This window comes from Camelus ferus, chromosome 5, assembly GCF_009834535.1.
Source record: "Camelus ferus isolate YT-003-E chromosome 5, BCGSAC_Cfer_1.0, whole genome shotgun sequence".
In the NCBI taxonomy this organism is placed as follows: Eukaryota; Metazoa; Chordata; class Mammalia; order Artiodactyla; family Camelidae; genus Camelus; species Camelus ferus.
Window position 1 is genome coordinate 71,717,316 of NC_045700.1, and position 15,661 is coordinate 71,732,976.

Consider the following 15,661-nt stretch of genomic DNA (forward strand, 5'->3'; position numbering starts at 1 on the left):
GTCCATGTTTTAGGGGTCTAGTTGCAGACAAGGGCTAGAGGAGTCTCAGCATTTAGTGCATAAATATTCCCTTAATTCATCTCTTTTCATTAATCCCCACTGCCCTTAGCTGTGCCCAGTATCCCCCAGCCCAGACACCATGTGTTTTACCTCTTGCGTCTTCTGCCAGGGTTGGGGCAGGGCAGCTACCTATCTGTGTGGAGGTGGTGGGATCTAACTGCTGCTTAAGGAGACATCCCACCAGTCTCCCTGTTTGGAACTATGCCTTTACCTTCTCTCCCAAAGTGAGGTTGCCAATTCTGACTATTTTCTGGTGCCTGTGCTGTAAGTTAGGCTGCTTCTCTGCTGTCCAGAGTCGGCTCAATCTTCCGCTCCTCTTGTATCTGCTCTCCAAGTTCCAGTGCTATCTCCTCCTCTTCCATTTCTGTTTGTTTGAGTCATCGCTTTAAAAATAGATCCCTTTACCATCTTTTTCCTGGGGTTTTAGAAGAAGTAAAAGCAAACATAGGGATCTGCGCTCCCATCTGTACTTGGATGTCCCTACTTCTCCAGTTCCTCTTGGTGATTTTGATTATCTTGGGTCCTTCAGGAACAATAAATTCACCTAATTTAGAATCAAAGGTAAATTGACTTCTAACTCAATATTCAAGGTGTTTAGTCTCACTTTTTGGACTTCTATCAATGTTTTATAGTTTCTCTGAAGGATTGCTGTGGGCCATCATGCTGCCTGTATGTTTCCATTTCTTCCTTACTCAGGATTTCACGTGTGGGAGCCAGTGTCTCTGAAACATGGCCTTGTTTCTCATGCACACAGAAACCTTCCTGAGAAGGACTGAGTGAGGATGGAGGGGACGGGTCGAGGCAGAAGGTTCTCAGGCAGATGCCCCCAGTGACGTGCCAGTGAAAATGGGCTTGCCTGACATGTACGTTCATAATGCTCAGCTTTAAAAGTGAGGACTGTAGCTATAAATTTTGTAAATCATATGGAAACTTGCTTTTTGTTTTATGTCATTAATCAAATGAAATAATGTTTATATCGTGCTTTATAAATTGACATTATTTAGAAGATTGGAAAGATAGAATGCTAGCTAGGTAGGTTATATAAATATAGCTATAGCTATAGCTATAGCTCTTAACATGATTTTTTTTGATTTATCTTAAAATATATACATTAATGAATTTGATTAGAATTATCAGCCTTGTTAGATGTTTGTTCGAGTATTTTTATGACTCAGAGGACATGTGCCATGACAGATTCACACAACATCAACACTTGTGTGATAGTCTTAAGACCCTTTGATTACCTTATTATAGATTGTCAAAACATGGTCTGATCTGGCAAATCGGGAACAATTTTTCACTTTAAGAATTTTCTACTCTGATTCTCCAGTTGCTATGGAGATTGTCTCATAAAAAAAGCAGCCTTGGATTTTGTTGAGATTAGTCAGTTTAGATGTTGAGGTACTGATACAGGTCTGTCTACCATTAGCCCTGCCCCCATTGCCATGCTGTAAAAACAGTGGTTGATTTTACAAGCATATGTTAACATAGTTTTAGGACATAGCATTTACTTTAAGAATTATAGGATACTGCCCCCATATAAAAAGCTGGGGAAAAAAGGAATTGTGCATTGAGAAAGTACTTAAAATATCAAAATTAATTTCCAGTGACTTGAGTACATTTTAACTATGAAGGAGAGTTACCAGGTTGTTCATAAATGTATGTTGCTACAGACTTAATAAACGCAATAGAATTATATCTACCACTGTAAAACAGAGCTACTAATGAGGAAGGAAAAGGTCCAATGGGAGAACTGGGATGAACTAAGCTGTTCTTCCGAGACCAGCAATTACTGATGAACAAACCATACTTGAAAAAGCTGCTCTCTTCCTCTCACTTTGGCTCTGCAGCAACGTAAGGTCCAAGCAAGTGATACCCCATGGGGCACCCGTTGACCAGTGGGGGGACCTGAGCTGGTAGATGGACAATTCTAAGGCTCATTCCAGCAGGATCAAGGCCCAGTTGCTTACAGCCATGACTGGCTTGATAGCACACCCTCGTATCAGCTTTCCCTCCTCCCTGTTTCACTCTTGGTGTGTATTGCATACGCTTTATTGAAAAGCTGGACAAAAATAAATGTACCATAAGAATCTTCTAATTGGGGTGAATAGGTGCATGAAATCTTTGCTGCCAACAGTACACTTCTTGTAATTCCTCCCTAGTCTAACAGTCACTTGTAAGATTTATAGTTTAAAACTGGGAGACCCCCACTCCCCACTACCACTGCACCTAGGGGAAGGGTCTCCTAGAATACCCGGGATTAAGCCATGGGTCATTGTGGGAGATGTTAACCTTCACCCTTTACTAGCAGATGCAGCCCTGGGGGCCTCAAAGTTTAGGGGCTCTAAGTTTTCTGATGTTCAGTATATATATATGTATATATATACATATATATATATACACACCCAGAGATTAAATTTATGTGATTGTTGATGGTGTTTTAGGGAATTTGCACCTAACGGGATTTATAGCAGATGGTTGATATCATGCTAACTTTTTGAGCCCAGACTCCTAACCTGGCAGCATTTTCCCTGAATTCCTTTTCCTTTTCATCTCTCCTTCGTAGCATTTACATGACTTCCAGTGTCAAGGCCACTACGATCAGAAAATTCTTAAGAAATAATATAGTGATGCTAGCGGCATTGATGGGCCTGTAAGATTAAGTTCATCAGCCCATCTGTGCACCCCCTCGTGCACCCCCCCGGTCCATCTACCTGGTCTCCACAGGGGAAGTAAGGGTGTGCCTCTCAGGAGACTCAGAGCATGTGATCATAGTAATGACAACAACATATGGTTATAATGATATGCATAATAATTATAACATTATTGTTAATTAAATTGTCGTTTATTGTGTGCCCCAATTGTATATATTAAATAACTCATTCTCCAATTTTAATTAACCAAAAATATATGGTAAGATAATATCTCAAGATAATAATTGTACATTTCTTTTCTTTTTCCCCCTATAGCTTATGTGTGACTATTTCCTGGACAGGGAGTTATCTGCTACCTTGACAGGTATAGAATTGTTATAGTGAGAAGTAACAGCCAGTGTTCATTTTTGAATTTTTGACAACCAAAAGGAGAGGGCCTGGGAAAGCAGGGTGCAAAGTTTACTCCACAGCAGTAGAGTACAGAAAGGAAGAAGGCCACCTCACCAGGAGGGCTGGGGGTGGGGTTTGAGAGAAGGGCACTATACAGGGCACACTTCTTCCTTTCACAAATTTTAAACCAATTCAATGGTTCAAAAAGAGAAAGGCAGATGAGAAGTGGAAATACTACCTCTTACTGATAAAACTAATATGACAGCTGGGCTTACCCACCCAGAGAAGTAGAATCATCCAGCCAGTCACAGGCCGCCCTAGGCAGCACCGCCTGCCCCTGGCAAGCTAATGGCAAGGAGGGAAATGTTTTCTGCCAACGGCCAGCTCCTGAGAAGGAGAAGGTGGAAGGGGGAAGGGGTAGGCCTCTCTCCCAAAATCCCCATCAGGGAATGGATGTTGGCAGGAAGCAAGGCCAGTGTTTTAATTTCCTAGGGCTTCAGTAACGGAAGTGCCACAACCTGGGTGGTTTAAACAACAGAAATTTATTATCTCACAGTTCTGGAGTCTAGAAGTCCGAGATCAGGGTGTCGGCGGGGCTGGTTCCTTCTGAGTGTCCTGTGAGGGAAGGAACTGTTCCATTTTGGCTGTAGGTGGCCTGCTTCACATTCACATAGCATTCTCCCTGTATATTGTCTGTGTCCAAATTTCCCCTTTTTATGAGGACACCAGTCATATTGGACTAGGGCCCCACTCTATTCCAGTATATGACCTCATGTTAACTAATTATATCCACAGTGACCCTATTCCCAAGTAAGGTCATGTCCTGGGGAGTATGACTTCAACAGATGAATTTTGCAGGGGACACAGTTTAACTCATAGCCAGTAAGACCAGCTGAACTCTCTCCATGCAGACAGAAACATCTGTAGTGGGCAAGAAGCATTTTCCTCCAAAAGGGGATTTAAAGTGGTAGGCATGGGTGTGTGGAAACAGGCATCCCCTGAGAGGTGGTAAAAAGGAGAGGGACTATGGGAAGGAAAGGAAAGGACTTGACCTGTTTTGGGAGCAAGTGGCAAGAGTTAGAGATGGGCTCAAGACTGCTGAGAGATTGAGTGTTGTCAGTGTCCAGTGGCTGGGAACCAGGAAGACAGAAGATGTCTGGGAGCCAGACACACACAAGGAGACCAGACTACCTCACGCAAACTATTTGTTTGGCATTGGGGGAGCTCTAGTTGGGTGGGAGAGCCACCTTAACTCTTCCTTGCTGTGGCAAGTGGGCTTTATACTGAAGACTGTTTATGATTGCTGCTACACTGACCAGCAGAGAGATTCCAGGCCATCCCCAAAGCTTTGTCATATCCCATCTGACCACTCTTTGGGGGATCCTCAGCTTCTTAAAATTCCCCCTGAAAGAGAGTGAGAAGTCCTTACAAAGGGAGTGCACTATATGGAAGCAACAAGCCAATTCCAATCCCACCCATGCAGTACGTATGTGTAGATAATGTGCCTGTGAGTTTTTGATCAGTGTAACCTAAATAGTTGCATCGCGTTGGACGGCTAGGCAGGGAAACCAAATGCTTAGTGGACAGAGTAAGAATTTTGGAGCTGAATAAACCTGAGTTCAAATCGCAGATCTTCTACATATTTGCCAGCTGACTTTAGGAGAACTGTTTAGTCACTTTTGTAGTTCTTTTTGGTTTTGTATCTGTACAAGGGAGAATAATACCATAATAATAATAATAATACCAGAAATAATGCCCATATGTAAAGCCCCTTGCCCCCTGCCTCCCACCAGTAAACAGCTGTCACTGTTTTTATTGATTCTCTGGGGCCTTACTGAGGGGGTTGCTGAGCCCAGACTATCCCCCTCCACCATAAACAGAGTGGCTCCCTCTTCTCTGCTTTATGTTATCAAGATTCCAAATAAGGTGCCTTTTGAGAAAAGGGATTGCACGACAAGATGTTTGAAAACCACTTGAGCAGGAGATCTCTGAAGTGCTTTCAGCTCTAAAATTCCAAGTTCTGTAGCAGACAGCTTCTCCCATCTCAGTTCTTCATTTGCAAAATGATATTGAGAATGTATTTCAGAGACCTATTGTGAAGGTAAATGAAGAGGTATTTGTGAACATCCAAACAGCGCTGGAGGGCCTGTCTTGTTGCCATTTACGTAGAGTTCCTCCCCCCAGGAAAGCTGGGGCCATGAACTCGGCACCTGAAACAATCAGAGCACCACAGGACAGAACAAAACAAATGCCTGAACATAGTGTAAGTTACCTATGTTAGGTCACTCAGGAAAGTGTAATTCTTTAAACAAGCAATATCATGTCTGCACAAAGTGGTAGCTGTATCCGCATATGCCCTACAAAGGAATAACAAGCTCTTTGTTCATAGTCTCCGTGAAAGTATATGTTATAAGCAGGGAAATAGTAAGCTTCTTAGATTCTTGGATGTAAAGACATAAGTGTAAAATGTATCCCAAACTGCTAATATACCATACCTATGTCTCCGTGAAGTTATATGGCTTATTAAGAGTTTGGGGGCACATAAGTCTCATGTTTATAATAAAGGTAGAGGACGGGTCCAAATCTTTCATTCTGTAGCTGGAAAAGAGACTCAGAAACATTAAGAAACTTACTCATAATTTTCCATCAAGACAGCAGCAGAACAAAGGGTTCTCACAACTGTTTTATTTACTAGACCTCATATGGAACTTTCCATTAATTCTCTTTTTCAAAATTTCAAATAGTACAGATAAGGTTAAAGTTCACCTCTGTCCACCACCTACAATCCTGGGTCCCTGAACCACCCCCTGCTGAGTTACGGTATGGTATGCTCACACTCAATCCAGAATTTTCCCCATGCTTTTATTTATATCTGTGTATATACTCATAAATCCAATATAGTAGTTCATGTATGTTTTTGTAATGTAAATATTGTTATACCATAACTTTTTTATTCAGCAAGGTAGCTTCGAAATATATCTATGGTGTTACATATAGCTTGTTCCTTTTAACTGTTGTATAGTTATCATAGTATGAATATATCACATTTTTTCTATTCTCCTATTTGAAGACATTCAGATTATTTCCCATTTTTTCTAATACAAATAATGTAGCAGTGACTATTCTTGAATAGTCTTTCCTATATACAAATATAAGGATTTCTCCAGAGCAAAAAGAAAGGAATGGAATCATTAGGTACAGATGTTTCAAAAATATGATTATAGGTTAATTTTTACATGAAAATCAGTCAAGTACTTATCCTGACCCCATTTCTGTTAGTATGTGATGAGCTCTTTCTTTGCATCTTGTTTTTTACTGCCATGCCAGTGGTAAATTGACAACTCAAGAGACACCAGTGAAATTGCTTTCTCTTAGCAAGTCCTGTTCGCTTTGAATCATAGACGCTGTTATCAGCATAGCACTATTAGTAAGCTTTTTTGTCCTTTAGAAATGAAACATGATAGAGTAAACAGTAGCATCCAGTGATACGCAGTAGAGTTTTGTTTTCCCCCCTAAATTGTTTTCTGCTCCCTCAAGAAAGAACAGGCAACAGAATGTGTCAGTAGAAATGCAATTTAGGAATTGCACTTGATCTTGTTTTTCAGCCTAATGTTTCTGTTCTTTCATCATAAAGATCAGCTGCATTTTATTTTTTTCCAGTCCCTTAGAATAACATCCAGTTCTAGTCAGCGTGTTTAATGTACTTCTCAATGATGTTCTAGCACAATAAATTTTCGTATCTCGTGCGTGTGTACATATGGTAAAAATTTCTTCAAGTTCTAGCCATGTGGGGGAGGAATATTGCGGTTGCTTTGTTAATGCAGTGTTTGTGTTGGAGCGGTTACGGCCCCGTGCTTTAACTCTCAGCGCTGGGCGTAATGAGATGGCTTTGATGGTGGCGTAAGAGTCTGGTGGGATGGTCACAGCTTCACACTTCAAAGCCGAGCATATGGGGCGAATACTGGGTAGCTTTGTGCTCTTTGGGGATGGTTGGGAGACAATTCTTAACAGCTCTGTTTAATGAAGACATTGGAAAAGAAACGCTCCATCTTTAAAATAATTTTGAATTGCAAAGAGAGAAATTTCCACCACCCCCTCTTCCATAGACTAAGAATAATTTTTCCTAGTCTGCACTTAATTAGAGGCAGTGCAGTATCACAACTACACTGTATTTTCAAATGTCTTCTTTTTCAAAGTACTGTAGCAAGATTAATCGGGCAGTTTTATTTTAGGTATGTGTATGAATTTAGGCGAAAACTTTTAGGGCTATCTGTTTTACCGTCTGAGAGATTTTTATGGCTTCTGGTAGAGGATCTTTTTTTTTTTTCTTCCTTCTCATTAAAAAATACATAAATAAAAAAATCAACTAAACAAAAAAGTTGGCTATATTAAGAGAGCTATACTAAAACTAGAGGATGCTTGTAAGATTTCACGTCTAGCACCCAGTTTAATTTTTAGATTCTGTGCTTTTTTCCCCCTCTGCTGTTTATCGAGTGTGAGGTGATGGGGCTGAAAAATACTCTTTTTTGATTGGTATGCACTTGTGAGAATGTGTCAGTAGCCTTCTTTAGTATCATTAGAGTTCTGGTTTAAAAATAATAATAACAAGCCACACGTTCATACCGCAGGCTGGGGAAATAGAACTTCTCTATTCCTAGAGGAAAGAGAGTGACAGGCTTGAGGGTTTTCCTAGCTGTGCATTTCAACTGCTATCGAAAATGTAAGAAAACCAAGCATATCAGTTACGTTCCTCGAGCTGCTGAAAGGCAATTCTGTCTAACAGTTCAACCTCAACTCCATTTGTACCAGTAGTCCTAAAATGCTTCCGAAAGAAACAAAAACAGAAGGGGAAAGGATACTAAAGACCACTGTAGACATGAAGTGCGTGTTAGTGTTAAGGCAGGTGAATACATTTAATGAAGCAGATTGTTAAATACTGTCTTAAAAAGTGCATATTCTTGATAAAATATTACATTTAAGCCACAGTTACGTCTGTTACAGGCTTAGAAATAAACATTTGTGTTAAGAATATGAAGCTTAAACTTCTCGTCTCATTGAATTGATCCTCCTTTTGCAAAGAGGAATAAAATGTACCAAACTCATAGAAGTCTCTAAAGTTAGGGCTGAAAGTGATAACTAATGTGGGTATAGAAATTACTAAAAATCATTTTCAAGTACATAAGATCAACCATGAAGATTAAATTATATTTTTAAAAATATTGTCATTAAATCAGCTATTTTAGAATATGACTAGTGAAATTGGAAAGATCAGAAGTACTAATAATAGTGGTGGGAAAAACTTGTCAAGAACGGAGGAAAAACTAGAAAATATTGGTCTTTTAATAAAGAGCAATTTAGGAAGCTGCAGTTCTGCTTTGCCTGTTTCAGGACAGCATGATGGCATCGCACTCTGTCAGCACAAGGTGGTTCGGGTGTTTTCCCTGTCTGACACTACTGACTGGCTCAGGTAGCCCACAGCTGCAGGTGGCTCTGACAGCTGGGGGCGGGAGGACCACTCATGAAACATGATGCCGATGATGGAAAATTGATCATGTGGTTTCTCACCAGGGATGCGTTGTACCCCTGCTGGTCTTAAACCCTGTCCTCATTTTGTTAGCACAGCCTTTACTCTCACATGTAGGTTTGGAGTGGATGTTGCTATTCCAGGTTTTCAGTGTCCAGCATCTGCGAAGTGCTTAGGAACCAAATTCAATGCATTCAAAGTAACAAAGTTGATCGTTCAGGGAATTTGAAACCTAGATGGAGAAAGAAAATCCATGAATAACTATATAGTACAAGTAGATTGGATTTGATGTTCCATCAGTAAAAGCTGTAAAATACTACATGAACACGAAAGGGAGAAATGAATTTCTCAGTGGAGGGTGAGCAGAAGGACAAAGCAGGGATAATCTCAGAACTTCTGGTTTCTTGGGACTCATTGAAAATGGGAAAATTTTCTCCTCTGGAAATGTTTGATTCCACTGTCTGGGGAACAATGGCTTTATAGGAAATGAGCACAGAACTGTTTGCTTTAATTGATAATGCCACTTAACCTGAAAACTGTGAGACTTGAGCCTGAAGTCTTCAGAACTTTTATCTTCTTTAAGTGGCCCGTTTGCATGAGATGAGCATTTGAAATTACAGTACAGGGGATGATTTTTCCATAGATTAGTTGTGAAAATAAAATGATACAATTAAAACTACCTGTTTTAAATATGCAATTTATATCACAAATAAAATAGCTTGCAAGTATTCTAACAGAATTTGGGACACTTCTTTGAAATATTTTATTTTCTTCATTGGAGAACAAAAATTCAGTTTGATTCTTTCCACCATGAATTTGTGTCGAAGAGATAATGCAAGAGGAGTGTTGTTAAAATCTATGGGGATTTCTAGTAAGTAGGGACACACCAGTCCAGGAAGGTACTCAGAACTTTCAGAATTCAGAACAGCAGAGTGGGCTTGCAAAAAGGAAAGAATGTGCATAGCCTGGGTACTGTGCACCAGGCATTGTGCTAGATGCATTTCTTAGTTTATCTAATCTTAATCTCTCTATCCATCCTTTACTTTCTTTCTTTGTTCTTTACTTCCTTTATTTTTTTCTCCTTTCCTTGCTTTTTATCTCCTGCTTTTTTCCTTTTGTTTCATTAAAAGTTTTTTAAAGCAAATTCTAAAGATCATATTATTTCACCCCTGCATATTTAATCTATATCTCTAAGCAATATGGACATTTTTCTTTTTTCTTCTATCACCACCATACCATTATCACACCCAACAAAATGATGATTTTTTTTTTTGGTACCATCTAACACCCAGTGTATAATCTGAGCAAATGTCTTTCTGTGATGGGCTCATTTGAATCCAGATCTACACATGGTTCACACATCGAGGTGATTGTTATATCTCTTGTCTCTTTTGAATGAGACCAGTTCCCCACCCCCATTTTCCCCCCTCCTATTCACTGGCTGCAGAGACTACTGGGTTGCCCTATAGAATTCCCACATTCTGGCTGTTTGCTCCCTTGTGGTGTCATTTAATTTGTATCTTTATCCCTCTCATTTCCTACAAACTTTAGGTTAGCTCCAGGGGCTTGATAGGCTTGCAGTTCAATTGTCTTTGACAAAAATTCTTTAAAGGTGGCCTGTGAGCTTTTTCTTTGTCCTATCAGGAAACCACAACATCTGATTATCTCACATCTGGTGATGCAAAAGAGAACTGCCTCTGTTCCTAACTGACTTTTCATGAGGGTTTCATCCACTGATGATATCTGCCTGAAACAATTATTTTCTTAGGGCCTGCCTGCAAAGTGGTGATTTTCTAATTATGTCATCTTTCCCACATTTATTAGTTGTGTTTGTTTCTGGTAAAACAATCTTTGCCTCATCAGTTCAGGCTATCTGGCTACCCTGAAATACAGTTTATCTAGGAAAGGTAGGATAAATTCTTATTTTTATTCCCTCTAATTGCTAGATTTTTAGTTACAGGGTTGGTGCTTTAGAGAAAGCTTTTTTTCTTTTTCTTTTTCATTTTACAGATAGAGAACTTGAGGCTCAGAGATGTCAAATAAATTGTTCAAGATCTCCAAAAGCTATTAAGGAGCAGAAATGGTATTCAAACCAGTATCTTCTGGTCTCAAAAGCATGTGCTATTTCTACTAAACCAAAACTTACCCCTGCCCTTAACCCTTCAATTACTGACAGTGGGGAGTGGCTGCTGCAAGTATCTCCCCCTGCTTTGCCCTTTAGGAACCGGCCTCCAAGAATCCTCCTTTGCAGCATTCTAGGCTTTATAAACTTATGCAATACTCCAGAACGATGGCTCCGAGTAGAGGTGCCGGCCTGGCTGGGCCAAGAACTGGGCAGAGCCAGGAAACCGGTCACACTGTTTCTATTTAGAAGGAGAGGCTTTAGCATCACAGTTTGTGCTTTAGGCTCCTGCGACAGCCAAAGCGTGAGTCACTGCAAGTTATGGTTGGAGCAGATATCAGTGATCCGAACAATTTGGGGAGTTGGCAGATGTTAAGACATTTTAACATTTAACTCTCCTAAACCTTTTTCCGTCTCTTCTGTCACCCCCATCCTCTCCTATTCCAGATTTGAGGGGAGTACTCAGGTAACTGCCTAAACATTGTTTTACAGTTCCTAAACTTCTGTTGTCTGTATGTGTTCCTGGCATCTGCCCCCTCCCCCGAAAGCCCATAGACCTTTAGTATCTTAAAATAGTTAAAGAAGCAGAGACCACTTAGTGAGTTAGGGAGATCTTCTCAGCTGTGTGGTGTCTACGACATCACGGGCTTCTAACGCTGGAGTCTGTGACTCAGAGAAAGCATATTTCCCCAGATTTCATACAACCCAGAGGTACAGAATCTTTTTTAGTGTCCTCCACATTGCACCCTCCCACCATCGTGGCAGTCTGCATTAGAAACATACAAATTGTGGTTGGAGAAGTTCCCTGTGCTTATTGTGGCTGCAGGCCCCGTCTCAGCCTCTGCTGTTCCATGACATGCCTCCAAATAAAGGAGGGCCACACTCCTGCTGTCCCAGGCCAGCACCAGAATTCTCTAAATACCTACATTTTACACATCAGGAAAAAAAATAAAGCAACTATCTGTATCCTTACAGGGGACTGTAATTAGTGCCACGAAAACGTGCTATCAGTTTCAAACAGCAGTCCCCTGAAGCAGTTCTCTAGAAAAAACAGGAAAGTAATTCTATAATCTGCCTTGCAAAGATAAATCAGAGACAGAATCTAGAAATAAAAATGGAAGAGGATGAAGAAATGTTGTCATTCAGAGCAGCCACCATAAAGTTATATTTAAATGCTGGGCTTCCTTACAGAATATCTGGCCCAGTGCTGTACAGTAGAACTTTCTGTGATGATGGAAATGCTCTGTATCAATAAGGAGACCACTAGCTGTGCGTGGTTGTTGAGCACTTGAAATGTAGCTATTGCAACTGAAAAAAATTTTATTGCATTTTATTTTAATTAATTAAAATTAAAATTTAATAGCACACGTAGCTGGGGTTACTGTATTGGACAGTGCAGGTCTGTCCCTTGTAGTCCTAACTTTTTCTTTCTCGTAACAGTATACACAATTTGAAGCTGTTATAAAATTGTTCGAAAGTTGAAAGTTACCAATTTCACCCATCTTATTGATTAATTTTCCTTATGGAATTAGATTTGTAATGACTTTGAAATTCTAGCCTCCCTGTACAAAGACAAACTTTTATTTTGAGACTCACTTCAAGGGAAAATTAATTATGCTCAAACTTTTATTTTTAAAATTTGTATAAATTATATGCTTTAGTGGTGATGGTTCCAATAGTGATGAGAAGGCACTTAATGCCACTCAACATGTAGAAATGGTTAAAATTTTGTGTTAAATATATTTTACCACAGTAAAAACATTATATGCTTTATTTTCTTTCATTGGGCCTGATTTTAACTTAATTTTGTTAAAACTTCCCACTGCCCACAGGCCTTGCCGAGAATCTGGTCGAACGCGTTCCTGGCTGCAGCGTGTTTCTCTTTGGTGAGGCTGACCTGCCTGAGAAGCGCTCTCTTGTCCAGAGAAGGAAACAGCTGGGCTGGTTCACAAGGAGGGATTTCAGTGCTCTTGAACCTGACCTGGGAGTTGCACCTGCTCGGAGATGTGGTTTAACAGGTTTGCAGTGTGGCTTTATTCTATTTTTGTTTCTAAACTTGAGAAGGGAATCCTGAGGTCCCCTTCATTTAGTCCCTCCCACATAATGCAGGAGGGTTACTGCTGGGGCTCCTTCTTGAACCGGTTGAGGGTCTCCTCTTGGCTCTTACTCTTACCCACGCCTTCAATAAGCTGACCAGAGAGGCTGGAAGCCCTTATCAGATATTCAGTGAGAGACCCCAAGAGTGATGTTCAAGATAAATAACCAGCCCTGCAGCGTGGCCAGTGATGATGAGAATGGTTGACACTGGGGCAGGTCCTGGAGGCCTGCCTTTGTACCAGGGGTGAGGTTGGATCCTGGGCTGTGATGGGGATGGTACTTTGGTAGAGCTTACTTTTAGCTGGTAAGAAAGCCTTTCAGTACTTGAACACCCAGTGTGGCCATGCTGATGCTTGGAATTAGCTTGAACTCAGTTCTAGAGGTACCCTGGAGAGAAGCTTTTCTAGACAACCGACTTCTAGAACAGAGAGAATAAACACCGGGAATAATATTCTCCCTTCCCCTGGATCTCCCCAACTCCAGCCTCTCTCTGCTACTCCAGCCCTCCCCCTTGCTTAGGGCTTCCCTTGGGAAAAAGCAGTAGTGCCCCACCCAAAACTCCATCCCCATTCTCTTCCCTTCACCATCCTAGTGCCTTTTGTTTGAGTCTTTTTAGTATCAGATATCTTCTGTGGAGATCATAGATTAAACCATGTTAGGTACCATTTTTGAAGTCAGTAAATATTTTAGCAATTGCTAGAAGGCTAGGTCCCCAAGGAGCAAGAGGTGGGCAACCATAAGAAAGACATTTCCTCACGGCACAGCTTTGCCGCAGTTCCACTTAGGCTTTTGGTTGCTAATCCCTGGTGCAGAGTTCTGCTCTCAAGCCAAAGATACCTGGAATCAAGTAGAGCTGTGTAGTAAAAACAACACAGGCTTTGAGGCTGTGCTCAAATCCTGGCCTTGCTGTTCATTGGCCTTGTGACCTCTGAGTGTTCCTTAGTCTCACTAAGCTTCAGTTCCCGTATCTATAAAATGAACATAATTTTATCTCCTTCATGAGACTGTGAAGTTGAAATAATGTCTATTAAGTGCCAAACACAGTACTAACAGGCCATTTTTTCTTCCTTGTAGAGAAAAGACTTATAAAAAAGCAATTACAAATGTGTTTTAGTATTTAGTTATGGAAAAAAGGAAGAAACTGATTGCTCCCTGCCAATTTGAACCTCTCATATTTTCCCACGATTTGTCTCACAAACGTAGAAGGGTATGTTTGTAACTAAATTTTCAGAAAGCTATTTCCTGGTTTCCAATTTGAGCCCTGCCAAAGACCAAACCTGGTCAGTGCAGTGCCTGGTGACTGGGATTCCAGTCAGTGGGCAGGAATTGGAAGCAGGAATACTGGTATTAGAAGACAGAAGAACTGGCTGTAGTCTAGGTGAGGCAATCCTTTGAAAGCCTTAATTCACATTTCTGCAGTTCTGTGAGAATAAATGGGTTGGTATTTGGGAAAAACTTTAACCTGATATAAAAAGTATATCTGAGTTTAAAGACTAAATGTTCACTTTGTCACTAATCATCTTTAGTCTTCTAAGGACAAACTCGGTTTGCAACTGTTTAAACCAAAGTGAACAGTGCTCCCCCGTCTCACCTCATGATTGTCTAGGGTTGGGATGATCTCATCTATTTTACCTTATTTGATTGAAACGGACAACTCATCGGGATTTCTGATTTCTTCTCTGTTTTCACTCCACACGGAGATCTGTGATTAACATGGAGAATTTTATTAACATCTGAAAATCCTAAGTTTACTTTAATATGCCAAGATTGGCACAAAAATGTCTACAGATAACATTTGAAAGGTCATGTTTGATACTGGTAAGGATGCAGAGACACTCGTGCTACTAATGGTAGCATCAGGTGGGGTAAACTTCTGAGAAGTGAGGCAGTGATGTCTAACAAGAGCTCCAAAAATATATGTAACTGCTTTGCAGAGATTCTAGTTTTAGTGATAGATTTATTCTAAGGAAGTAGATTTATTCCTAAGGAAACAATAAAAGGTCTATGTACTTATGCACAAGTGTGTTTAATCACACATTATTTATAATAGTAAATACTGAAAACAACATAAATGTTCAATATTTGAAAGTGATTAAACTATGGCATACCTAGGTGAAGGGCTATTATGCAAGCAATTAAGTATGAAATTTTGGAAGAATTTTTAAACATAGAAAATACAATACAATGTAGAGAGAATTTGTAGTTTATTAATTAATGCAACAAGTATTTATTAAGTAGCTATTATGTGCCAGGCACTATCATCAGTGGGAAATACAGAATTTATGTGCCTCAAAAAACTTATATTTCCAGTGGGGAAGGGGTGAAGAGAGATACAATAAATAACAAACTTAATAAATAATGAGTTATATAGTATGCTAGAAACAAGTACTACCGCCAAAAAAAAAAGTTGAGCAAGACAGTGGACATCTAGTGAATTGTGATTTCTAAACGGGACAAACCAAAATAGGCCTCATTGTGAAGGCAGCGTTGGAGCAGAGACTGGGAGTGAGGCAGTCAGCCATGCATAGTGGTGGACAAAAGTCCTCAGGTGGAGGGAACAGCCGGGGTCAAGGCCAAAGAGTATAAAGTAGTATAAACAGTATGATCTCAATATTAAAAAATATATATGCATCTATTTGTTTTACTTATCTTATATATTTGCAAGAAAAATGTTTTAAAATTCTTAAATCTTCCAACTTATTTTCATGATTTCTCTAACCTGATCTTGTGATTATTTTCTATCATCTTTCATAAAGGATGATTTGTAAGGTTTCTCAGTGGTCAATTTTATAAAAGCTGAGTTTCAATGCATTA

General features: G+C 40.0%; 1 protein-coding gene across 10 annotated transcripts in view; it reads left to right on the top strand.

Moving 5' to 3' along the window:
* Nucleotides 1-15,661, top strand: part of FTCDNL1 (formiminotransferase cyclodeaminase N-terminal like) — a 137,961-nt gene that overhangs the window by 10,933 nt on the left and 111,367 nt on the right. For 9 of the 10 annotated variants that reach the window (XR_004320071.1, XR_004320069.1, XR_004320070.1 and 6 more), the window contains exon 5: nt 12,583-12,768. Coding sequence is in view for 7 of the 10 variants with exons in the window: in XM_032480107.1 (XP_032335998.1) it covers nt 12,583-12,768 (186 nt within the window). In the remaining 3 variants the exon portion in view is untranslated. Of the gene's footprint in view, nt 1-756; nt 2,996-12,582; nt 12,769-15,661 lie in introns of those variants that run through there. The other variant, XM_032480112.1, reaches the window with a different exon arrangement.